The sequence below is a fragment of the Lacerta agilis genome, chromosome 8 (genome assembly GCF_009819535.1).
Source record: "Lacerta agilis isolate rLacAgi1 chromosome 8, rLacAgi1.pri, whole genome shotgun sequence".
Taxonomy (NCBI): Eukaryota; Metazoa; Chordata; class Lepidosauria; order Squamata; family Lacertidae; genus Lacerta; species Lacerta agilis.
Window position 1 is genome coordinate 75,209,934 of NC_046319.1, and position 25,698 is coordinate 75,235,631.

Genomic DNA, 25,698 nt, shown 5'->3' on the forward strand with positions numbered 1-25,698 from the left:
TTGAAATGCACTTGGGCAAGAAATCCCGTCCTCACCAGAACAAACGAAACCACAACTCTAACACACACTTTTTGCTCATTGAAGACGGAGCTCCTGAAGCATGAACATTTCGTAAAAATAATGAATCTCCCAGAAGCGGGAAGAAGAGAACCCAGGGGACCTACCTCCCACCTTGATTGCAGGTTTGCAAAAAAAGAAAAGAAAAGAAGTGATGCTAACTCCTGCCCTGATGCAGAGAAGATCCACATCTTGGAGCCTACAACAATCTTCCCAAAAATGGGGAAAGAAACCAGGGGCCTCAGTTGCAAATCTTGACCTTCTTCCTCCCCACCTGAATTCCTCCCCTACAGCAGGGATAGGGAACTAGGTATAATAATAATAATAATAATAATAATAATAATAATAATAATAATAATAATAATTTATTATTTGTACCCCGCCCATCTGGCTGAGTTCCCCCAGCCACTCTGGGCGGCTCCCAATCGAGTGTTAAAACAATACAGCATTAAATATTAAAAACTTCCCTAAACAGGGGCTGCCTTCAGGTGTCTTCTAAACATCAGGTAGTTTTTTATTCCTTTGACATCTGATGGGAGGGCGTTCCACAGGGTGGGCGCCACTACCGAGAAGGCCCTCTGTCCCTGTAACCTCACTTCTCGCAATGAGGGAATCGCCAGAAGGCAATCGGAGCTGGACCTCAGTTTCCGGGCAGAACGATGCGGATGGAGACGCTCCTTTAGGTATACTGGGCCTTTGAGGCCGTTTAGGGCTTTAAAGGTCAGCACCAACACTTTGAATTGTGCTCGGAAACGTACTGGGAGCCAATGTAGATCTCTCAGGGCCGGTGTAATTATGTGGTCCCGGCGGCCACTCCCAGTCACCAGTCTAGCTGCCGCACTCTGGATTAATTGCAGTTTCCGGGTCAACTTCAACGGTAGCCCCCACGTAGAGTGCATTGCAGTAGTCCAAGCGGGAGATAGGTAATTTCCACATGTTGCTCAGCTACAGTTCCCATCATTCCTGACCACTGGGCATGCTGGTTCGTTGGTGCCGGTGGGAATTGGAATCGAAACAATATACTGTCAGGTTGTAAGTGTCCCAACTCTGCCCTGCTGAGAGCCATGGAAGTGATGCAATAATCCAGACACACCATCCCTCTCTTCCGACATACTAACCTGCGTCCAAAAGAGTGGTTTTCTTTTAACTAAAGTTTCCAAACCCAGGTCAGCTCCCCGCCTCGTGTTTCCCCCCCCCCTTCCTTTCTTGTCAGTGCCAAATTACACAGGGCACGCAAAAGCGTGTTACTGCAGCTTGAAATCTCTTTCCAAAAGAAAAAAGGGAAGTGGGGACATCTTTTGAAGAGACAATTGGGAGCGGAGCAGCGGCAAGTGGAAAGAATCGTAGAGCTGGAAGGGACCCTGAGGGTCATCTAGTCCAACCCCCCCCCCCCCGGCAACCTGGCATTATGAACACCACATACTAATCGAGTGAGCTGTCTGGGCAGGTTCAAGGTTTTCCTATACCTTTTCTCTTCCGTCTCTCAGGCCACAGTCTCGTGAATGGACAGAAAACATGCAATCGGGCCCCAGACATCATAGCCAGAACTGCATATTCCTTGACTGCATGGTAGAGGGGCTAAAATATTTTGAAATGGCAACATAATGCAGCAGCTTAAAAAAAAGGAATCTCAGGGGAAAGGCAGGCTTATGCTTCCAAGTGTTTGGGCAGAGCCCAGCAAAGTCTTAAAAGCTGGGGAAGGGGCTGATCAGGATCTCTAGGGAGCAGGGATTTATGGCGCTGCGAGGTTAGTTCCTTGTCGATCCTCAAGTCTAGGAGATTTGATATGCGATGCACAACAGCTGACAATGCGTTTTGCTTCATTTATCCCAGTCTCAGAATCCACTTTGCTTTGGGTGCAGAATGCGGTGCCTTTCACACACCCCAGTATTGATTATCCCCAGCCCCTTTCTGTTCTTATTGCTGTTATTTATCTATTTATTCCATTGGCCGGTCCACTTTATACAACTGAAAAGCCTCGAAAGCGGCTTGGCACAGCGAAACCCGTCGGAGCAATTTAAAAGCAGAAAAATGGAAAAGTCAACAACTATACAAAATAAAATCCAACAACCAGTTCTACTCCCCCCATTAAAAAGATGCAACGTTAATGTACCAAAGGCATTAACAGGGGGAAACAGGAAGGTCTTAGCCTGCTGCCTAAAAGATGACAAAGTGTTTATCCGCATCTCTGGGGTACTGATTTTGCACTAAAGAGCCGGTTTTCAGGGGGAAGATAATAGCAACCCACTGAACTTGGCCTGGTAGCACATCAGAAACCAGTGCAGCTCTCTGAGCAGAGTTATTATATGCTGACAGGGCCTCACTCCTGTCAGCACTCATACTGCACTTAGAAACATAGAATCATAGAGTTGGAAGGGGTCCCGAGGGTCATCTAGTCCAACCCCCTGCAATGCAGGGATCTCAACTAAAGCATCCGTGACAGGTGACCATCCAACCTCTGCTTGAAAACCTCCCAGGAAGGAGAGCCCACAACCTCCCGAGGGAATCCGTTCCACTGTCTTAACAGCTTTTGCTGCCGGAAAGTTCTTCCTATTGTGGAGTCAGAATCTCCTTTCTTGTGACTTGAACCTGTTGCTTCGGGGCCTGCCCTCCGGAGCAGGAGAAAACAAGCTCTCTCCATCCTCAGGTGGGGCACACAGAGAAGGGCCTCTGACTAAAGGTTTGGGTTGGTTCATATGAGGAGAGAGGGTCCCTGAGATATGGTGGACCTGAGCCATTAAATGACTTTGGAGATCAAAAAACAGCCCTTTGGACTGAGCCCAGGAACTAATCGATAGCCACAGCGGAGCAACAGATCCCACGATAAACAAGGAGACAGTCAGAAGGGAACTGCTCTTCTTTGCCAATGCGTAGCCCCATGACCTACACCTCTGTAGTGTTAAGCGCAGAACGAAAACAGACTCTCTCCAAAGCAAAGAGAAACAATCTGGGTGGCTTGGGTGCTTGCCACTGAACATTAATCTATTCGCTAAAATGTTTATGCCCTGCTTTTCCTGCCCATCAAGCTGCTACCATCCCAAACAAGTCTTTTTTTTTGGAGGGGGGGTTGTGCAAAGCTGATAAAGGGGACAGAGAGTGGACAGCGCCTCTCTGGCCAAGGAGAAGACACTTCCTCAAATCTGGAGGAAGAACAACAGGTTGTCACATAAACAAAGCAATGAAGAAACCCAGTTGCTGGAAAACAACAGTGGGGAGGAAATATTTGTCAACAACGACAAGGTCACACTCTCCTGCTCTGCGTTAATTAATCCAGAATTACCACCCCAATCACAAACACGGATTAGGACTCCTCTGTATTATCTGGCCTCCAAAAGCTTGAAACCATACAATCTGCAGGTGATTCAGCCAATTGGAGGGAAGGCTCCTAATGGATGGGGCCAAGATGCAAGGGCATGCTTGGCTTGCGGTTTCTCAGAGGCTTCTTGGCCGCGGCGTCTTAATGCATTAGGGGAATGAAAGAGAGGCCGTAAAGATGACTCGGCTTCCAAACAGGGAGCTGCAGCAGCAGATTTAGTTAAATTGCAACATGTAATTCCTTCAGAATTTCCTAGCCACTCGCTTACACGCAGATAAGGGTGGTGTGGGAGAAGCTGCTGCAATGAGTCCCATTGGGCAAGAGCTCAGCGAAAGGTTTTGAGGAGTTAGCTAGGCTGTTAAACTTAAGAGGGGGCAGTCACAACTCCGTGGTAGGGAGTACAAGCTGGCACAGTCCATTTAAATCCCTGGCATCTCCCGTTTACGAGGATCAGGTAGCAGGTGGTGTAGAACAGCTGTCCCCGACCTGGTGCCCTCCAGGTGTTTCGTTTATTCAATCGATTCCCTACATTTCCTCCAAGGAATAGGAGTAGTCGTAGTCCAAAATAGTTGGAGGGCGCCAGGTTGAGGAAGGCTGATGTAGAAGACATCCTGGGCTGACCAGCAGCAGTAAATCACACCGAGTGAGTCGGAGTTAACTCTTTATTAGCCAAACAGATCTACACAGGAGTGCTGAGATGGTCTGGCCTACCCTAAGGCAGCTTTTTGAGTTAAGCTAGCTGTTCTGAACATGCACCTTGATATGGTTTCATGTCACAGGAGGAGGAGGAGGAGAGACAGAATGGAGAAACGCATAAAGAGAGGTGATTCCCGCCCCTGCCCCCCACGCATAGCCAGGGGGTGTCTACAAGTAGCTGACATGCAGTCACAGCATGAAAAGGCACTTAGGACACAGCTCCTTCAGGCAGGAGGCATGCCCCATCCATGGGGAACCCAGCAGCACGCTTATTTATTTACTTAAAATATTGATGTATCATCGACTGTCTGTTTCTGCTTCTTAACCTCCCAGAATGGCGTACAGAACAATTCTCTCTCTCTCTCTCTCTCTCTCTCTCTCTCTCTCACACACACACACACACACACCAGACAAACCCCACAAAAATTAAATGCAAACCAGCCACTTAGATAAGAGAGACATCTTGGGGCACGGGGGATCAATATATCATTATCAGGGTTAGAAACTGAGATATGAAAGCTAGGGGCTAAACGGCACCTTAAGCCTAGGTTATGGGCGCAGCAAAGGAATGTTTAGGCGTGCTTTTTTATAAGAAGAATACAAAGCTGAAAATGAATGAACCACAGCTAAAATATTGTGTTCATTTTTCACATGGTCTAGTCCTTCCCCTGCCCACCCGCCTAATATTCTTAATAGAATATCTCTTCTCCAGTCTTCAGAAAGTAGCTGGAAGGGGGGGGGCAGAAAATGGTCCTCCTTTCCTTCCTAGGCGCAATACTGCGCCCATAGCTCAGAAACTGCTCGCGCTGATGATGCTCGCAAAATGCGCCTAGAACAACGGGAGTTTCGAACGCTGATCATCAGCCAACCAGGCCAAAGGCCTGCTGAAACAGTTTGATCTTCAAAAGGCACCTGAATTCCGCTTCTGGAAAGGAAAAAAAGAAACACGGGACAGAAGGACGTATCCTGAGGCCATGCACAAGAGTAGGAGAGAGAGGGTGCAGAGCCAGCGTTTCTATGTCACGCTTCCCAGTGACTTGAGGAGCATGGCTATTTAGTCACTTCTAAAAAGAGCAAAAGGGGGTGGATCCTGATGAAGTCCTAGAAGTGGATCACACAGGCCGTTCTCTCTTTGCAGATCCCCAGAGGGAGGGATCTCCCTTGCTAGCCTTGTGGGTTCCAGGTCGTCCCCCAGGGGCTGGGGTGGCGGAGACGAAGGAGTTACTGAGAAAGGGGAGGCTGATTAAACAGTAACAGGTGCCGCTGACCCAGGGAACAGCTGTGGCCTGCCATGAAAAAGGAGCCAGGGACAACCAAGGAATAAAAACAGGGAGGGGAGGAAGAGCGGGGGGGGGGGCCGAGGGAGAAGGAGGAGGAACCTAGAGGAAGAACGGGAGCAGAAAGAACACAGCGTTTCTGCGCCACTGGGATTTGGGCTTGCAAATGCCGCTTTGGGCAGCCAGCTCAAAACTTGGCGTCCTGGGATTCTGGCTGCCTCCTTTGTTAAAAAAAAACTGGCTATCCCTCGTGGCTGGCGAGAAGCTTTGCAGTATCTGAAGAGGTACCACAGACTCCCGGAGGCAAAGATCAAGAGGCAATCTTCAGTCGCCATCGCATTGTTTTTTTTTCTTTCCTAGCATCCAACCAACCATGATAACCTGCAGGCATCCCTCACCCCCCACCCCGTGTCCCATAGCTGCCTCTCCATCTTTCTCCCGAGAATCCAAAACGATGCCTTGAATATCTGGGCCCTTGAAAAGAAAAATGAAGACATACATGTGCATCTTTCTGCGTAAATCACACAATGCATGATAGGTTTACTTATTTGTTTAATAAGTATTGTTGTTGTTGTTGTTATTATTATTATTATTATTATTATTATTATTATTTTGCATCTGCTTAATTTATCCTGTGAGACGCCTTGGGCCCTGCAATGGGAGAAAGGCAGAACACACGTTAAGGAAATAATAAATAAATAAAAATGTGTGCAAATCTATTGATTTGAACACATTTCCACCCTGTTCTACAGAAACCGGATTTCCGTGCCATAAAATTAAGATTTTTATAACAAGAATAACAATAATATTATGCTCGCACACATACACACAGCCTAGAGGCGAAAGAGGGAAAGGAAGCTTGATGGTGTATGCAAGGAAACGAGATGTGCAGGCAAAGGCGCCATGGGTCAGTGTGTCTGGCTGTTAACCAGAAGGTCGGTGGTTTGAGCCTACCCAGGAACGGCTGCATTGCAGGGGGTTAGACTAGATGACCCTTGGGGGTCCCTCCCAACTCGACAACACTATGACTCCAAGGACAACCAAGAAATCAGTTCGGCAGCTGAAATCAGTTTTGCAGTCCACAGAGACCCATCCCTCCATTTATCTGCCACATATTATCCCACCACACACACGTGATCAAGTCTATGATATTATACCAGATCTGGAAAAGGGCGAATTCTCACCAGAGGAGCAATTCTCACCATGACATGCCCATCACCTAACATATTTATTCTTTGGTATGTATATATATATATACAACCGGAGGGGATATAATCCATAACACATACAAATGTCTCAAAAGAGGCGATTAAGATTCCAAAAGCGCAATGTTCAATGTGCAAAAAGTTCAATGCGATAAGGTGCTCAGGTCTCTTAGGCGTCCACGTCTGTTTTCCGACGGGCGGCTAGCTTGCATTAACCCCATTTCACAGTTATCGTTTCTTCCAGGGACGGACTTCAAATATCCGTACATAGAAAATTAGCAAGGCTGAAATGCTCCCAAACTTCAACAGTTCAGTGAAACGGGGATAAATGAGACATTTGTATGTGTTATGGATTATATCCCCTCCGGTTGTATATATATATATACGTATATGATTGAATACTCTCACGGTTTGTGTTATTTGTATACATCCTGCAATTTGACCGTGTTGTCTGTTGTTTGTTGCATGTTTATTCTTTGGCTAGTTTTTATTTCAGCTGATTTTCTGCTGCAATCGCAGAGTAGCTAACAACAGTTTTTAAAACAAAAAAAACAACTACAACTACAAAATCAATTTGTAGCATGTTAGCAATCAATAAAACAAGAGAAAGGAGCAGCGTATAAAAGCAGTGCAAATAAACAAGTCGATCTGCTGGAAAAAAAAACTGAACCTGAGAGGCCAGATGCATGTTGGAAAAGAAACATCTTGACTAGATGGCAGAAGGTCAAGGGGAGGCTGGATGGCCGGCTTGAGATACCGAGTTCCCTAGTTTACTTAGCAGCAGCAGCTGCTGCACAAAGCGGGCTTAGAAAAGTTCACTTAGCAAGGAGAGGAGAAGTTTGGGGGGTCCCTTCCTGACAGCATGTGCAACCATGAAATGCTGGATGCAGCCTCTGGCATTGTAGCATCAGGCATTATCAGAGCTACTGGTCCTGATGTGGTGTTAGAAATTAGACAGTTTGCTACTGGCGCTGGTCCAATTGCGACCACGTGGAGATCTCTGGCTGCCAGGTTGGTGGCTGACATCTCCATCTAGCTGGCCCCTCCGGCTACCTTAAGCAGGTAAGCAGAAGAGCTTATCCACTGCTTTTATCTCCCACCCTTTTCTCCAAGGGGCCCATGGTTTGTCCCTCTCCTCGGTTAATCCCCCTCAACGACCCTGCGAGGCAGGTTAAGAGGCTGTGACTAACTCCGTGAGCATCATGACTGAGTGGGGATTTGAACGCTGATCTCCCAGGTCCGAGTCCGACACTCTAACCACTACCCCACATTGCCTTCCGAGAGTCCTTCTGCTATGGGGCAGCTCTGCAAGATAAGTAGTTAAATAAATAGGGAGAAAGCAACATGTCACTTAAAGAAGGATCTGAAATATTTTCCCCGAAGCTTGAATTTGTTTTATTACGGGTTGTTTTATTTGATGTTTTAATGTGTTCTAAATTTCAGCGCCTGGCCGATTTCTCTTCCACTGTGTGGCATAAGCACAATTCCGCAAAGTAAATTCTGCAAGCTCAGGGGAGCAGGGATTAGGATTTACTTAATGTGTACAATGTACACGGGTCGCGGAATTCAGCTCATCCTCTTGCAGAATCCTGGAAAGAGCTTTTGCTTTTTAAAAATCGAGCGCAGAACATGCACACCCACGGCCAACGTCCCCTGGGGCACATACCTAAGCGTGTTTCTAAGTACATGTAGCGACATGCGTGTCTGCACACCACAGACTCTCCTGCAGTTTGCATGCGCACACCAAGTCCCGCGGCGCAGCTTTCCCGCAGATCCGGGGCATGCCAGGTAGCATGCATGCGCGCGGGTTCCTGCTATGTTCAGCACATGAATTCCAGAGGGTGGGAGCAAGGGGGCTGGAATCCGACACAGTTCCTTTGCTCTTCGGCGTCACGTTCAGAGCCAACGAGGGACGCTTTCCTTCCCAGCTCCCACAGACCAAATGCCCAGCTATGAATAGCTCCAGCCCAGAGCTGCCTGCGGGGACCAGCCCCAAATCCCCAGAGGAGCTAAAAAAAGCCCCGGGGTCTAGAAATAACCACAACCCTACGCTGCTGTGCCAGTCTAAGGATGAAAGGGAAGGCGGTGCTGCTGGGCTCATTGTTTATCTCCCTGGCTCCCAGGGCAGTGATGAGAGCAAGGCATCAACTCAGCATCCCAGCCGGGCTGGGGCGCCTGCAGACACGCTTAATGAAGCCAGCTAATTAACATGGGGGAGAACTGGAGTTTGCCTGGTGTGGGAGCTTCCAAACAGAGCAAAGGGAGAGGGAACTTTCAGGAATTTGAGAGCAGGAGGAGGAGCAAGGAGAAAGGGTGCTCCGAGCGAAAAAAAAATCAAAGCCAGAACTCCTGGGTTCTTTCCCCAGCTCTGAGAAGACAACTGAATCCAAGCAGGCACCCCTTGAGGCAGGACTTTGTGTCAGTTCTCGCCCAAATATTTCTGTGTGGTGGCGATCAATCATGGCTCCAGAAACTTTGCCCGTAGCCCTAGGCATGTGCAAAACCTGCAAGCTATGGATAATTAGCGGAAAGATAAAGGCACTCTGCACGTGCTCAGAGAAACCTGTCTCTGCATTTAGCCTTGGCGTTTTAAAATAAAAAGTTCCGGGGTCAATTTCTAGCACAGCCTAGTTTAGACCATAGGTCTGGGAACAGGATTTCCAGGACTCCGGGGTTCCCTGTGACAGCATGGCAACCTAGAAGAAGCAGAACACAAAAGCACTCCAGAAATCAAAATCCAGAAGTCAAGTGTCCGTTCTGGCCAAGTTTACCAGGCAATCTTTGTCCAGGTTCTGCCACGGACGCACATGTGTGTGTTTGGAGGGGGGAAACACGCACATTAATTTCTAGCCTGCGATTTGAAGAGAAGTTTACACGCTTGGTCAGATAAACACAATGTGGCGAAGGGGATGGACGGGCGAAGAAGGAGTCAGGCAGACCAAGAGAAATGGAGGGGGGTGGAGAGAGAGAGAGAGAGAGACAGAGAGAGAGAGAGAGAGAGAGAAATGGGCGTCGGGAAGGGAGAGGCAGAGAAAGACGGTGGAAGGGGGGGGGGGGGGCGAAAACAGGCCTTGCCTCAGGAAGGGAGGAAGCCGGGCAGGTGCCGAGCAATGAAAGGCGTTCCTTGTGGGACAGAACAGGCCTCAACACACCTGAAACCACAGAAGCCGCGGCATAAAGGGGCTTTGAGAGGCCTTGATGGGAAAGGCAGGGGAACAAAGCAGAGGACGGTTGCCAAGGGAATAGGGGATGGGGCGCTGCCCCCTTAGGTACGCCTGAAGGGCGGATTTGGCCACATCCCCTTCTCCAAGGAAGGCAGCCCAGCCCCCAGCTGCTGCTCCGGGCTCTGAGGGCCCCTTGAAGTGGCCAGACCTGTTGTCTTCCCTCTCTCTGGCTCAGGGATACAAGAGATGATATCAGGGAATCAGGCCGAGGGGGAGAAGGTGGAGGAAGAGGCCCCAGAACTGGCAGCATGGCACTGTGAGTGCCACGGCTGGCACACAAGAGCGGCATATTCTGTCAGGGGCACCGCTTAGCCGCCTCCTGGCAGGCGCATTTTCTCTCAGACAAGGGAGAGCATTTGTGCGGAGATGAAGCAAGCGGGCAGGATTTGGAAAAGGAGCGAGAGGCGCCCCCGAACGGACAAAAACGTAGCCCTGTCGCCGAGGGAGCCATGACGGGCCTGTGCACCCAGGCGAGCCCCGGGCTTCTTTGGGCGCGAGGGTCAGCCCACGAGGCAAGCTGTTTGCGTGGAAGAGCCGCCACGGCTGCCTGACCCCTCGCTGCCACACACAGGCCCCATGCACACCATGTTTAAGGGGCTTTAAGCAGCCGTGGGTTCCCTGCAAAGGATTCTGGGAGTTGCCATTTGTTATGGCTCGTTCCCCTCACGGAGCTACAGTTCCCAAAGTTCCCTGTGTAGAGGGATTGACGGTTAAAACCACTCTGGGAATTGTAGCTCTGGGAAGGGAACAGGGGCCTCCTGACAACTCTCGGTGCCCCTAACAAACTGCAGCTCCCAGAGTTTCAAGTGGTACCACAGCGCTTTAAACGCATGGTGTGAGTGTGGCCGTGCATGCACACTGCTTTCAGGACGCAGAACACGGTGTGCTATATGCACAACTCCCAGGCAGAGGCAATTATTTCTAGCATCCTTCATGCCGTTTGTTGTGGAAAGCAGCTCCAAGTCTTGTTTCGCAGTGAGCCAAGGCAGTTTTCACACCTCAAATGTCACACACCACACACAAGGGCTGGGCAAAAGGCAGCAGGCTCACACCCGGTCTCATTCACAATGCACTGAGGCTGAGCCAAGAAGAGGCATCTCACAGAATCCAAGCGCCACCGTCTCCCCAGGCAGAGATCTGTCAGCTTGGTATCTGACTCCCAACTTTCCATCCTCTTGAGAACCAAAATAGACATGGAGGCTGCAGTTCTACATACATTCACCTGGGAATACATTTCACTGAGCACAGGGGACTTACTTCAGAACAAACAAACTGGGCTGAAAAATCTCATTTTCTTTCTCCACCCTTTTCTTCCAAACTATAGGTGAGGAGAGGCACTGGTCAGAAGACAGAGTGATCTGATCGAAGTGTGGGGTTCAGGGTAAGGAGAGCAGCTACTTCTAAAAAGGAGAAGCACCATAAAGAAAGCAAGAAAGTAGCTATTGAGAAGTCAATTGCAAGCTAGTCCATCCTTCAACTCTTAAATTTTTCTCCACATCCATGAGGACTAGAAACTCAGTTTGGGGGGAAAAAATTCCCACAACAATGTATGTTTTTCCATTTATTTATGCTGCCTTCCCATAAGAATGTTAGGAATCCACAACACAGTTCAAACACGCCCACTAAAACCGTCATAAAAACGCAACACCGCAAAAAAACGACACAGCAGCTGAGCAGAAGTATAAACTGCAGGCTTAAAAAATTAAGCAGCAGGAGCAAAAACAACCGTCTGCCTCCTCAAGGGCTCAAGGCTTCTTCCACGATGCTACACGCACCAGAGCCGAGGAGCCCGTTTAGGCTTGTATGAGCGCACCGCTGGAGAACACGACACCCGATGTCGTGCTGGCCTTTCTGCATCTCGGGTTTTGAGCTTTGCAGTTTCTTTATTCTCCTCCCTTTATCCTGCCCCTCATCACCATTAACAAGGACAGGGACCCCTGCATCTGCAAGAGATCAAATCTCCTTACCTCTTTAACCACCTCAATTCACCAAGTGCGGACTTATTAGGGCAGATAGACGGCCACATGGGGAGCTGGCCATCTGCACTGCTTCTACACAGGAGCTGGGGATGATTTCACAGCACATCTGCACCCCATTAGTAATCAGGGGACTAGATAAAACCCTCCTCAACATCTCTGTCCGTACCACTCCTTGATGCTCACCATTAGCAGAGTGCAAGGAGATTTATAACGGGCGTCACAAGCAACTAATTTAAGCATATAGCATTGCATTTGGAACTCTTAGTTAATTGCCTCCCGTTTTATACAATTCGATATTTGTTTAATTACAATTCAATAAGATATTTGTTTAAAAAACTATATATTTATGTAATATGTAATAAATATCCTACTTTTCAGCTACACCACCAAGGTAGCATGCATTAATAAAAACACACACACACACACACACACTTAAAATGCAGCCTTAAATCCAAGAGGCAGTTGCCGATATTAATTTAAACTGAAGTAAATGAAACTCCTTATCTCGGGCCCTTGTCATTTGAAGCTGCGAACGCAGATAGAGAAACCAGGAATCGTGCCAAGTACATATTATGCCACCCAGGGCGTGGCTGCCAGCTAGCTGCCGCACACCAAATTTAAGGTTCGTGTTTTGACCTATAAAGCTCCGAAAGAGTTTGGAACCCGGCTCTCTCCAAGACCAACTTTCCCAACGCAGCTCAGGGTGATCTATGCGTGAAGCCCTCCAGACCGGACTCCCGTTTCCTGAAGCCTGGTTGGCCAGGGGTTCAGAGGACGGCCTTATCTGTGGTGGCACCCGTTTTGCAGGTGAGCTACCAATGGAAATCAACAAAGCAGTGGCAATGGGCTGCTTTCACAGGCAGCTAAAACCTTTCTGTTTATCCTGGCATTTGCTATTGATATTGACTTCTTTGCCCTCCTTTTTTAATGTTCCGGCTGCTGTAAGTTGCTGGAATTGTACCTGGAGAGGCTTTAATTGCTGTAATTTATTGATTTCCATGGCTCTTATGTACACAAAAAGGGTAAAAATCTTTGCAGGAGGAGGATATGCCTAAAGAAGGGCTGCGTGAGAACTGAAATCTCAGCCAAGATTCGATTCTGGAACGGGGTGGCGATGGTTGCAGTGAGCATGTGCAGAGTGATTTCCCCCTCCTCCTCACCAGTCAGGAAAACAGGAGAGCCACCCTGATCTCATACTTCTGGGCCTGGAGAAAAGACTTCAAGATTATGAAGGATGCCCAAGCTGAGCTCGCCAGGATCAGATGAATTAATCACTTTACAAAATGGGTTCTTAAAGGGTCCTGCCATAAAAGAGGCTTACCAACTAGTAATAGGATATGTAGTTTTCACAGGAGGAGCTCAAGTCTTGGAACGCCTCCTTTTATAAAGGGTGCTCTGGATGGGAAGGTTTCAAGAAGGGCGAAGAGAGGGGACGACAAGTGGGACACCTTCTCCAGCCCTGCTCCACCCCCCAAAATCCTCCCCCAAGATGCTTGCTGTTGCCTCTGCCTGGGGTGAAGCAAAGCTGCCTTGGAGCAGCTATCTAAGCCACTGCTTGGAGGGGTAAAGGGAGCGGTTCTTGAAGAGCCCAGGAGGCTGGGAAAAGCTAACGCAGGGGACCAGGAATGCAAAGAGGCTAGGGCTGAGCAAACAACGAGCTGGGTCATGTTTGGGTAAGAGCATCCCTCCCAGTACTCCAAGCTGGGGGAAGGGGACTGGGGGAGACTTACAACTGAGTTACACCTTCTCCTCCTCCTCCTCCCCCCCACCACTCTTCTGGGCACCCTCTGCCTCATTCCAGCAGAGCCCTCCACACCCAACCCAGCACCATTCCGGCATCCAGAGCCCATCCGCCTCCCTAAAAGCAGATTGTATAAACATCCTCCCCTGTGTGCCAGCCTCTGTCATCTACAAAATCCAGCGCGAGGGGGTCATGACTCAGGGGGTGTTGGCAGGGTGGGGGCAAAACCCGGTGTCCAGAGAGAAAGGGCCCCCCAAAATGAGTTGAAAGGGGATTGAAAGTGTACTCAAGGGGTAGTTTTGAACCCAAACAAAAAGACTCTGCGGAGCTTGTTTTCTGAATCACGGGCTAGATACATTTGCTAAAGTTCCAGTGAGGAGGACTGAAAGCTGGTACAGTACTGTAGCAAGAATTAGAGGTGCTGGATCTCACCCCTGTGTAAAGGCCACACCCTCTGAGCTCAGTGTCCTAATCCCAAATATGTAAAGATGGGCTGAGCCGCGGTTACTAAGATTTTTTTTTAAACTCTGCACACGCCCAGAGGCACTCTTTTGTTTTAATCCTCATGCTCCAGAGAGCACACAGCCTTAGCACTCAAAACAGCTTTTTTTTTTTTTACATGATAAGGACCAAACACCTTTCATAATCCAGATGGTTAAGGAAAGGCTGATGTTTTAAGGGTGGGATTTTTTAATGTGAACTTCCTGCAACACGCGAGCAAGAATGTGCACAGAACCAGGCTTCAGGATCTATTCCAGGTTAAATTAGCCTGGAATAAAATAGCACCATCTGGCGTGTGTGGACGAAATCAGGTGTGTCTGAGTCCAGGATGGCACCCTTCTCCACAGCTCCTCTTCTGTATTTGATTGGGGGGGGGGGGGTTGGAGGGGGGGAAGGAACTCGCACGTTATTTTTCCTCCTCACCCTGCCCATGAGTCACTTAAGAACGGTCAAGTCACCGCTGAGCAAGAAAAAGTGCCAGGAAATGAGGGGTCGATGCCAAGAGATGGGGAGGATATGAGTGGGGTGGGGTGGGGGGAAGCAGGGAACAGCAGCAGTCCTGGGGCAGCAAAGAGGGACGGGGAAGGTGGAAGCGCAGAGAGCTGGGTGGTGGGGAGAGAAAGAAGGGGGGGTCACACGCTTTATGTTGGGGTGACCCCAAGGGGACCCTCGATCCTGCCAAGGGGCTCTGTAGCATATCAATTGGAGAGGCGGTGGAGAATGCGGGTGGTGTCAGAGAGCAGGACGGAGAAGGCAGAGATGGGATCTCTGGCTGGTTCCCACCAGGAGACGCTTACACCCCAGCCCCAGGCTTCTCCAAGTACTAAGCTGAATTCCTAGCAAAGAGGAGACACCTATCCAGTAACACACAGAACTATTCCCAGTCCCTGCACCCCACCCTGATCTACTAGGTGTCCCCCCCCTCTTCTCCACCTCCCCTAGAACTGAACCTGGCCCCCGCCAACCCCACCACCCCGCGCCATTCGTTTTTGGCTCTCTCCCCCTTGGGATTGGAGAAGAGAACGAATGGCGCCTTTCCTGGTCCCGAAAGGTGGTTGGCTAAAAGGGAACGGGTAGAAAAGAAGGATCGTGATCTGCCACAAAACGCAACGCACAGAGAAAGAAAGAGACCCTTCTGCAGGGCGAGATGGCAGGCTGGCTGCTCGCAAAAAGGGTGTGGGGGGGCAGATCGCAGGTGCAAGGCGAACCCCCCACCCCACCCCTCTCGCCTCCAAATTCTTCCTCCCGCGGACGCGTAAAAGTTGCCAGAAACTTGGGAAGGGAGGGACTTGCGGAGAAGAGCAGGTGGATCCGACGCTTAAACCCGCGGAGGGGGAGGCTGGCAGATAGACCGGGGAAGCTTCCTTGGTGGGCAAAGAGGTATTTTGGGGAAGGGGGTGACCGAAAGCGCAGGGAGATCACGGGCGAGCTGCGCTGCCATTCCCGGCGGCGGCAGCGCTCGGTCTCTTTCTTCCCACCCCGGGGAGCGCGCGCGTCCGGGCTCCCGATTTCCCTTTCCATTCCCGGCCGGCAGAAGATGCAGCAGCAGCCGCCGCCGCGATCGGGGTCTTCCCTGCGCCCCTTACCTGAGCAGGCGAGCAGAAAGAGCCCCAGCACGAGGCCGCGCAGAAGGAGCGCCGTCGGGGAGCAAGCGGAGCCCATGGCGAGCCTTGGTGCGTCCGAGAGGAGCTGCAAAGACCGACTCCGGCACCCTAGCCGCCGCCGCCAGCTCGCCCCCTCCGGCCCGGCGAGACGGCCCGCCCCCCGGCCCGCCCCCAGCGGCTCAGCGCCAGCGTCAGCCGCGCCCCCCGCCCCGGGCCTGCGGGAGAACGAGCGAGGCTCCCCGGCCGGCGGAGGGGAGACGGTCGCCAGGTTGGCGCGCGATCCGATCCACCTCTCCTCGGAAGTAAGCCCTGTTGAATTCTACGGAGATTACTCCCAGGTAAAGGGGGTTGCCGTCACTCCGCCGTCCCGCTTTTCCTCGCCGAGATCCATCCCCCCACCTATTCCCGCCCCTCTCCCTCGGGGCTTGGTTTCTAAAAAGAGAGGTGCCGGGGCTCAGCCTTCCTTTGCGCAGGGCTTCGTTGGACCAGGATTTCAGGCCCAGGGCCTCTCTTTTTTGCCAAATAATATTTATTAGTTTTCCAAAAAAAATTTAACAAATCAGTGCCAAATTAAATCAAATTTAATTTTAAAAATCCCAAAATAGTTTCCTCGTCCTAGATGCGTCCCTAGTTTTCCCCTTTGCTTCTTGATATTACAATATTTATCTCTAACTCACATTTCATTCCTTATATTCATTTTGCAATTATTTTTAAAATTTGTATTATTTCCCCTTTCCCAATATCCATCAGCTATCAATTTATCAATTCTTGCTCCTATAGTTACAATATAACAACAATATCATATTCCCTTAAAATACAAATGAGGTTATACTTCCGCTTGCCTACCCACTTTTAAGCACCGAGATTGAGACCTAGAAATAATAATAATAATAATAATAATAATAATAATAATAATAATAATTTATTTATACCCCACCCATCTGGCTGGGCCTCCCCAGCAACTCTGGGCGGCTTCCAACACAATATTAAAATACAATAATTAATCAGACATTAAAAGCTTCCCTAAACAATAACAAATAAGTTTCCCTTATTTACCCTAAATAGGTAAATAAAAGAGGACCTCTGAGCAAGTGCAGAGTGTCGTTCTTTTCTTGATGCATATAGCTGTCACTCAAGCTGATACTTTGTGCGCTGTAATGAAACACATGGAATTTTATGACAATAAATCTAGTCTTTCAGGTGCCAAAGATTCGTGGGGGGTCGGGGTGCTGCCACTCCAGAAATTAATATTGCTTTATATGGCCTATTTACCTATCTAGGTATTTTTACCTCCTCTTTTGGCTCAAATGGGTCTCCAAGGCAGCTTGGAATCAAACAACAGCAACAACCCTGAACAGTGAAATACACAGTATACTGTAGCTGTAACAAAGCAATGGTCATGGTAATAATAGCCGCAATTTATTTATATACCGGAGTTTCCATAAATACATCTGTGCTCAAAGCAGTTCACATAAGAAACAGTCAAGTAAAAAAAAAAAAAAAACTCCAATCACATCCAAAAGTAAAATTAAAAACGGAAGAAAATTGGAAGACTGTCTAAAATGCATTCATCATGGCAAGGGGAAGAAGAAAACTCAGATCAAAGAACTTGGCTCATTTTTTACCGGTGGCTGGGAAGCCATGAAGGGAGGGAAGACAGTCGAGGAGCTTGAGTTCCATGCTCCGGGCACCACAACCGAGAAGGCCCTGAGGAACAATCTCAGCCTGGATCAAAGTCTCAGATTTCGCATGCAAGGGGTGAGCAGGTTCAGGCTAGCGGAAGAGGGGCCCCCCCCATCAAATCGCCTGGTCCCAGACAGTTTTAGAGCTTCATAGCAGCACTTCAAACTGAGCACTGAAGCCAATGCAAATTGAACAAGTTTCGCAAACCGCAGTCAATTCTCTGGCTGAGGTTTGTGGAAACTTTTCAGAGACCGTCCCCACGCAGATGCAATGTAGTAATCTAATCTGGACGCGATCAAGGCACGAGCGGCAGAGGCCGGAGATGCTTGTTCCAGTTAAAGGGTACAAATTCACTCCTAGACAGTGCCGGATTTACGTATAAGCTAAACAAGCTATATGGGCCCCACTCTCTTGGGGGGGTCCCCCCAAAAAAATTAAAGGAAAAAAAGAACTGGATGTACATTTCCAAAATATAAGATAAAAAGCAAATACAATAAAACCTACATACAGCAACAGTGTTTTGTGTTGTGTAGGCTAGGTCCATAAATTACCATATAGCATATATTCAACACAAAAAACAGAGACAATTTGTTATTGACAAAGGACAGCTAGACATATAAAGGGCCCCATTACCTTCAGTAGCTTAGGGCCCCATCACACCTAAATCCGGCCCTGCTCCTAGACATAGCTGCAACCGGGATGTCCCAAGAGTGGCACTGGCTCCAGGAGCAGGCCTAGGCTGCAAGCCTGAACTCTTCCAGAAGATGACTGTGTGGTCCTGTCTAGAACCAGTTGCCTGCCTAATCCTGAAATCTCTCCCCTGCTCCTCAATACAGATATCTCTTCTGCATTGTCCGCTAGATTAAGGCTATGTACATGCCAAACATCTAAAGCATATTGAAAGCACATGGTTCTGCCCCCTCCCAAAGAATCCTGGGAACCGTAGTTTGCCCCTCGCAGAACTACAATTCCCAGCACCCTTAAACTACAGTTCCTAGGATTCTTTGGGGAAAGACATGATGGCGGCGGCGGACTTTGGGCTCTCAAATTTCATTGTGGCGCTAAAGTTCAGTGTGGCGCCCCGTGCAACACCTGATGATGGCTGTGTTCTGCCTTCACAGTTTGAGACGGTAATGATTCTGAATGTCGGTTTCTGGCAACTGCAGGAGGGAAGAGGGCTCTTGTGCTCGGATCCTGCGTTTCCCCCAGGCATCTGGTTGGCCACTGTGAGAACAGGATGCTGGACTAGATGGGCCACTGGCCTGATCCAGCAGGGCTCTTTTTAAATCATGTGCTTTATGTGTACACAGCCTAAGTCTTGGTTTGTGAGTCCCCATCCAGTTCCGTTCAGGATCTCCGCAGCCTTCCTGGACTCAGATGGGAAAGAGGGGTACCTGTAGAGTCAGGTGTTACCAGCATGCTCCTGCCACCTGACCTCAAAGTCCCTGGGCAGCATCTCCCAATGGTTTCATGTAGATGCTAAATAGCATCAGGGACCTTGAAGGACTCTGACCAAGGAGATGAACAGCAACTTCCCCCCCACACACACATACACACCTTTTGGAATCTCCCCAATTACGTTGGCTAAGTGAGAGAGGAAATATACCGAGTACGAAGAAGGGGAAAAACAACTCTCAATATCTGGGTTTAGAGATAAAGTCTGCTGGAAGACTTGGGCCCCTTTTGGTTTTGAAAATAAGCATCTCTCCAGTGTATCTCCTGCTATATGTGAAAAGATTTTTTGGGGAGGGGGGAGCTGGTCTATAATGGTTAAATTAACTTATTGCAAAATAATCCATACTGATCAACCTAATAGGCACATGGAAAAATTGGTTGGGGGGGACGTTTGCAATGTTTCGGAATACAGTAATAGGTTTAATGATAACGTTCATCCTTGTGCTGCTTTCAAGTTGTTGTAAGACTAAGAATATTCCCCCAAACGTGTCTTTATTTACTCTACTAGATCTAAAATTCACAAAGCTGCAATAATAATAATAATAATAATGAAAATAAGCAGCCCTCTTCCAGGAATCGAGCCTTCTGCATTCTCAGATGTGTTGGTGAGACCCTTGGTCTCTCGGGGGTGCAAAAGGCACTCTGCATGTGCTCAGAAGCGCTATTGATTATTACTACTTAATTCCAGCCCTCGACTCTCCACAGCGCTGACTCCAGGCTCCAACTTGAACCTCCCTGCACAGATTATCATCAGTCACCAGCTCCACCATTGGCTCTTCACATAATTCACAATCCCGACCTCACCACTGACCCCCCCCCACCCTCCAGAGAAGCTGTTTTCAAACGTCGTATCCTTACAGCACCCATCCCAATGAACTTTTTGAGCACACAGGCGTTGCTATGGGTGGGCATATAGGGCAGAGACCCCCAAGTATTTTCTTGAGTGCCCCAAGTGTTTCTGTGTTGGCAATGAAATCAGGAGGAATCGAATTGGCAGTGTTCTGGATCGCTGAGCGGGATATTAATTTGGGCGCGATAACTTAATTTCAGATGGCTTTATCTAGAGTTGATTTGGGATAATGAAGGGGGTAAATGAAGGGGAACCGAACTGATTTTGAGCAGGGTCTTTGGGGAAGTTAATTAGGGAGAAATGAATGAAAGGAGAACTGATTAGAGAGGGTGATTTGGGATGCGGCGCAAATTAATTGAAGTGTTTATCTGGGGCGATTTGGACGGAAGATTAGTTGTGACATCTAAATTCTAAATTTGCATTTATACATCTAAATTACCAGAAGGCCGAAACTACAAAGGCTCTTGTAAGAGCGACTACATTAATTAAGGCATCAGCTAGCTTTTTGCGGACCTCAGAACCACAGTGTCTGAAGAAGTCCACAAAAAACCGGTGCCATAATACGTTTGTTACAATTCCACAAGGCTCTTTTGTCATATACATATATGTACATAGAAAAATATTTACATATAAATCCAGTAAGTGGCAGTAAGTGGGGTTTTTTCTTTCTGTCAGGGAAACTTATGCATTATTACTAATTTTCTCCTTGAGAAACTCCCCATAGCCTCCCAGAGAATCCAGGGCTGGCCGGCTCTACCATTAGTTAGTGGCTTCTGTTTCCAGGCACCTGAGGTTGGATGTTATGAGAAAATGGTAGTGATTTAATATATTGCTATTGTATTTTTACTGCCAGAGGGAGGTGCTTGTGGGATTTGCTGCCTCAGGGGGTCAAAATGGCCCTGGACATTTTGCTGTTCTGCCTCAGACAGCCTCAGACACCAAAATGTTTTGGGGCTGGTCCGGGTACCTCAGAAAACAATTTGGAAACCTCTGCTCTTCAGCATCCCATATTTATCTTCTCTGGGACACGTCCTCTGTGCTTAACTTTGCTGCGCCATCCAGTGGTTAAGCCAAAACGTCTTCGCAAAACTTGGCCAAACAACATCAGACACGACATTTGGAAACAGAAATCCCGAATGTCAACGTTGCTTTTCCTCACAGCATTTGAAACCTGAGCGCATTAGACTGGTTCATACATATCTTCATTGTTTTCATTTTTGGCAGGCACCGTCCAGCCGAAAGTTTCAAAAGGCTAAAAGCAGTCTGATAGGAAACACCATTGCATGTCAGTGACGAAATAATGCCAGACAACATTGCATGTCAGTTGTTGTTGTTGTTGTTCAGTCGTTCAGTCGTGTCCGACTCTTCGTGACCCCATGGACCAGAGCACGCCAGGCACGCCTATCCTTCACTGCCTCCCGCTGTTTGGCCAAACTCATGTTAGTAGCTTCGAGAACACTGTCCAACCATCTCATCCTCTGTCGTCCCCTTCTCCTTGTGCCCTCCATCTTTCCCAACATCAGGGTCTTTTCCAGGGAGTCTTCTCTTCTCATGAGGTGGCCAAAGTACTGGAGCCTCAACTTCAGGATCTGTCCTTCTAGTGAGCACTCAGGGCTGATTTCTTTGAGAATGGATAGGTTTGATCTTCTTGCAGTCCATGGGACTCTCAAGAGTCAGTTATCGTGTACCAAATAATTAAACTGGGTTATCGGTTTATTTACTGCCAGCACCAAGCCTTCTGGAAATATTTGATTAACCAAAGAATGCTATGGCGATATTGAGCATTAGCGTTTAGAGAATTGTGAGCGAGGAGGCAATTCATTTCAGTTTTAGCCAACGAGGCCTCATCTGCGCTGTACAAATAAAGCATTATCAAGCCACCTTAAGCAGGCATGCCTTCTCCCAAAGAATCCTGGGTATTGTAGTATGTTAGGAGACCCCACTTCCCAGAGTCCCCTGGGAAGAGGGATTGTTTGTTGAAACACTCTTGAGAACTGCAGCTCTGTGAAGGCAATAGGGGTCAAAAAGACTCCTGGGGGCTGGACTAGATGACCGTAGGGACTCCTTCCAGTTCTATGAAACGCTCAGCACCCTGAACAAACTACAACTCCCAAGATTCAGTGGGGGACGCTGTGGCTGTTTAAGGTGCCATGATACTGCTTTAAATGCAGGGCACAGGTGGGGCCTGGGGGGCGCTGTTTCAAGGCCCCACATTTGGAGAATTAGTTCTATTACTGGCATGCTAATGCAGGATATTCCCTTTTTTTCCCATCCCCTCTGCTGTAAAAATTCCTTTGCACACCCACACGGCCTTGCCCCCTTCTGGTCTGGGTATCCCAGCAAGCTGCTGGGCTCTGCTGCAAGGTCAGAAATCTCCTAGCCTTTCCTATCAGGCTAACCTGGATCAGCAGCAGTTTAATTGCAGTCCGGATGAATCCCATGGCAAACGGACAGCCCAGAAGCAGATAGGACCAGCTCAAGGCTAGCCAGGCAAAACAGGGGTGTGTGTGTGTGGAGAAGGTTGGGTAAACAAACTGGGTTGAGGACCTGGGAATTCCCTGCACGGTCTTTCATGCCTGTATTTTCCCCTTCCCAGGTGGGGAGGAGGCAATTTGCTGTACAGGTATTTATTCCACTGCATTTGCACCAGGAAGACGGCAGGCAGAGGAGGGTGAAACAGACCCTTCCCCCACCACCGCCATTCGGATCCAGACCTGCTTTGAAGTGAAACAACGTCAGAGATCCGATCATGTTTTGGCCGCAAGCCAATCTTCTTCTCCCATCTCAAAGCCGGAGGAGACTCACGAAGGCTCTCAGTTGGAGGCCAGGCAGCCAACTCAAACACCAAGTGCCGCGATGCCACTTTAAACGGCTTCCCCCAGAGAATTCTGGGAGCTGTAGTTTGTTACACGCTAACCCGGGCTTGCGCCCCGGGGAGGTCACTTCAGTGCTTGACTTCACCCCCAGAGGCGCACTCCATTGTCTCTCGAGACAGATGCCAACAGACAGACTTCTCCCAAAGGATTCTGGGAGCCGCAGTTTGTTAAGGGGCCTGAGCGTTGTGAGGAGAACCCTGTTCTGCTTGCAGAGCTACAGTTCCCAGAGTTCCCTGTGAAGAGGGATTGCCTGTTAAGCCACTTGGCAAATTGTAGCTCTGGGAGGGGAACAGGGGGTCTCCTAACAACTCCCAGCACCCTTGACAAACTATAACTCCCCGGAGGAGGGGGAGCTATGACTGTTTAAAGCAGAATCCTAGTGTAAATGCAGGATGTGAGCGAGGCCTCAGCCTTTGTCAAGGTGGTACCCATTGCAGGGGGTTGGACTAGATGACCCATGGGATCCCTCCCAACTCCCATCAACAGTAAGCCAGCCAAATCACTGGGTCACAGTTCCCCCCACTACAGTGAGCTGTATTTTTTTCAATTTCCATTTAAATTACAGCAATTATTTCTCTATGGCAGGGGTGTCAAACTCAAATTCATCGGGGGCCGCATCAGCAGTTTGGTCACCCTCAAAGGGCCGGTTGTATATGTAGGACTATGTGTCCACTCTTTATTATCATAAATTATTGTCACTGCATTCAATTAAGACTGTTTTTTTGTAATAATGTCTATGGGCATCGTTAACATAAATCAGCACACGAAGATGTGATGAGAATCCTTTGATATGTTTTCTGGCCGTGGGTAAGTGTTCGCTCAAAGGGTGCTAACCTTGACTACTGAATACTAGCCCAAATGTTTCCGTTTCCCTTCTTCCTTTTTAATGATAAAAGGGAAATTTCCCTCAGTATTGAAAAGCGTTGTAGCAAAGGGGGGGGGGGGATTTCCTTTAACTTCTTAGGAAACAGCAAGCAGGTGGCGTTCTAATTTTGCCCATTTCAAGAAAGCTACGCTTTCTGTTCTTGCAAGTTGCGCCTCCAAAATGATTTAAAGCTGGTTTAAAGGATTTCTATCTGCTCAACCCCCTTTTAAATTTTAAGTTCTTATTTATACTTTTCAAGTTTATACATTTCATTAGTTTTACAATCAATTTAACATTTCAAAGTTTGACTTCCTTCCCCCTCTTCCTGCGGTTCCTTAAACTAGTTTTTAAATATCTTCTGCACATCCAACCAAATTCATTTAAGTTGCTCATTTAATTATCTACTTTAAATATACGTTCGTATGAAACTGCAGGCTATTACAATAATCCTGCCAATGTTTTTATCTGTTTGCAATTTATCCGTAAATATTCAATAAACCATTTCCACTCTTTTATAAAAAGTTTGTACTTGACTTCTTATTCTTACGGTAAGTTTCGCCATTTCTGCATATTCCATAAGTTTTTGTATCTGTTCTTCCTTTGCTGGGCCTTCTGCTTCTTTCCACTTTGAGGCGAGTAGCATTCTTGCTGCCGGCAGGTAATTCTGTCCCTATAATTCCCAAAAGAAAAGCTTCTGCGTTGTTGTTGTTGTTTTTTTGCAAAAGTTATTTTGAACATCCTTTTCAATTCATTGTGTATCATTTCCCAGTAAGCTTTAACCTTACTACAAGACCACCATGTATCTGCTCACCCTTGTCTGCCGTAGCCTCAGTTACAGGTGGGTAGCCGTGTTGGTCTGCCATAGTCAAAACAAAATCGAAAATTCTTTCCAGTAGCACCTTAGAGACCAACTGAGTTTGTTCCTGGTATGAGCTTTCGTGTGCATGCACACGAAAGCTCATACCAGGAACAAACTCAGTTGGTCTCTAAGGTGCTACTGGAAAGAATTTTCGATTTTGTTTTGCCGTAGCCTGTCGCACTGAGGAGAGGAGCTTGTACAAAGTTGCGGTTCTCCCACTATAAAAAGGAGCATCTCTTTGCCGTAGATTAGAGTAAAAGATTTCACTTTCTTGGGCTCCATGATCACTGCAGATGGTGACAGCAGTCACGAAATTAGAAGACGCCTGCTTCTTGGGAGAAAAGCAATGACAAACCTAGACAGCATCTTAAAAAGCAAAGACATCACCTTGCCGACAAAGGTCCGTATAGTTAAAGCTATGGTCTTCCCAGTAGTAATGTACGGAAGTGAGAGCTGGACCATCAAGAAGGCTGATCGCCGAAGAATTGATGCTTTTGAATTATGGTGCTGGAGGAGACTCTTGAGAGTCCCATGGACTGCAAAAAGATCAAACCTATCCATTCTCAAAGAAATCAGCCCTGAGTGCTCACTAGAAGGACAGATCCTGAAGTTGAGGCTCCAGTACTTTGGCCACCTCATGAGAAGAGAAGACTCCCTGGAAAAGACCCTGATGTTGGGAAAGATGGAGGGCACAAGGAGAAGGGGACGACAGAGGATGAGATGGTTGGACAGTGTTCTCGAAGCTACTAACATGAGTTTGGCCAAACTGCGAGAGGCAGTGAAGGATAGGTGTGCCTGGCGTGCTCTGGTCCATGGGGTCACGAAGAGTCGGACACGACTGAACGACTGAACAACAACAACAGAGTAAAAGAATTGTGTCGGAAGGGACTACGAGGATTGTCCAGTCCACCTCCTTGTAATGCAAGAATCCTTTGCCCAACGTGGGGCTCAAACCCACGACCGTGAGATTAAGAGTCTTATGCTCCAAGGTACCGACATCCCAAAGGAGCAGAAAATACTCTTTTATGTATGCGACGACAGCCGCACGGATGTTACTAGCCCAGAGATGGAAAGAATAGAGTCTCTACCAGGGAGGAATGGCAAACCAAGCTGCTGGATTACGCTGAAATGGCAAAACTGACCGGAAAGCTCAGGAGCTAGACGACAGGCTTCAAGAAAAAATGGGGAACATTTATAATTTATTTAGGAGACCACTGTAAGCAGATGAAAACATTAGCAGGATTCTAAGATCACTTGTAATGTAACAAACACTATGGGCAATATGGACAGATGCAAAATGTAGATTATGAAATAATATGCAGTTGAAAATGCCGACAATAGGACCCAGGGAGGGGATGGTGAAAAGCCTCGAGATTCAGAGAAATCTCTTTATACAGATATGTATAAAATAAAATAAAAATGATTTTTTTAAAAAAATAGAGTCTCATGCTCCTTCACTGCAGGGGGTTGGACTAGATGACCCTTGGGTCCCTTCCAATTCTACAATTCT

At 48.1% G+C, this 25,698-nt stretch overlaps 1 protein-coding gene across 4 annotated transcripts in view; it reads right to left on the bottom strand.

Annotated features, from left to right (window-relative positions):
• BCAM (basal cell adhesion molecule (Lutheran blood group)) overlaps positions 1-15,673 on the bottom strand; it is a 63,285-nt gene extending 47,612 nt beyond the window's left edge. For all 4 annotated transcript variants that reach the window (XM_033158358.1, XM_033158355.1, XM_033158357.1 and 1 more), the window contains exon 1: positions 15,583-15,673. In XM_033158358.1, the coding sequence (XP_033014249.1) occupies positions 15,583-15,658 (76 nt within the window). In that variant the 5' untranslated portion in view covers positions 15,659-15,673. The remainder of the gene's footprint in view (positions 1-15,582) is intronic.
• Positions 15,674-25,698: the final 10,025 nt, after the last annotated feature.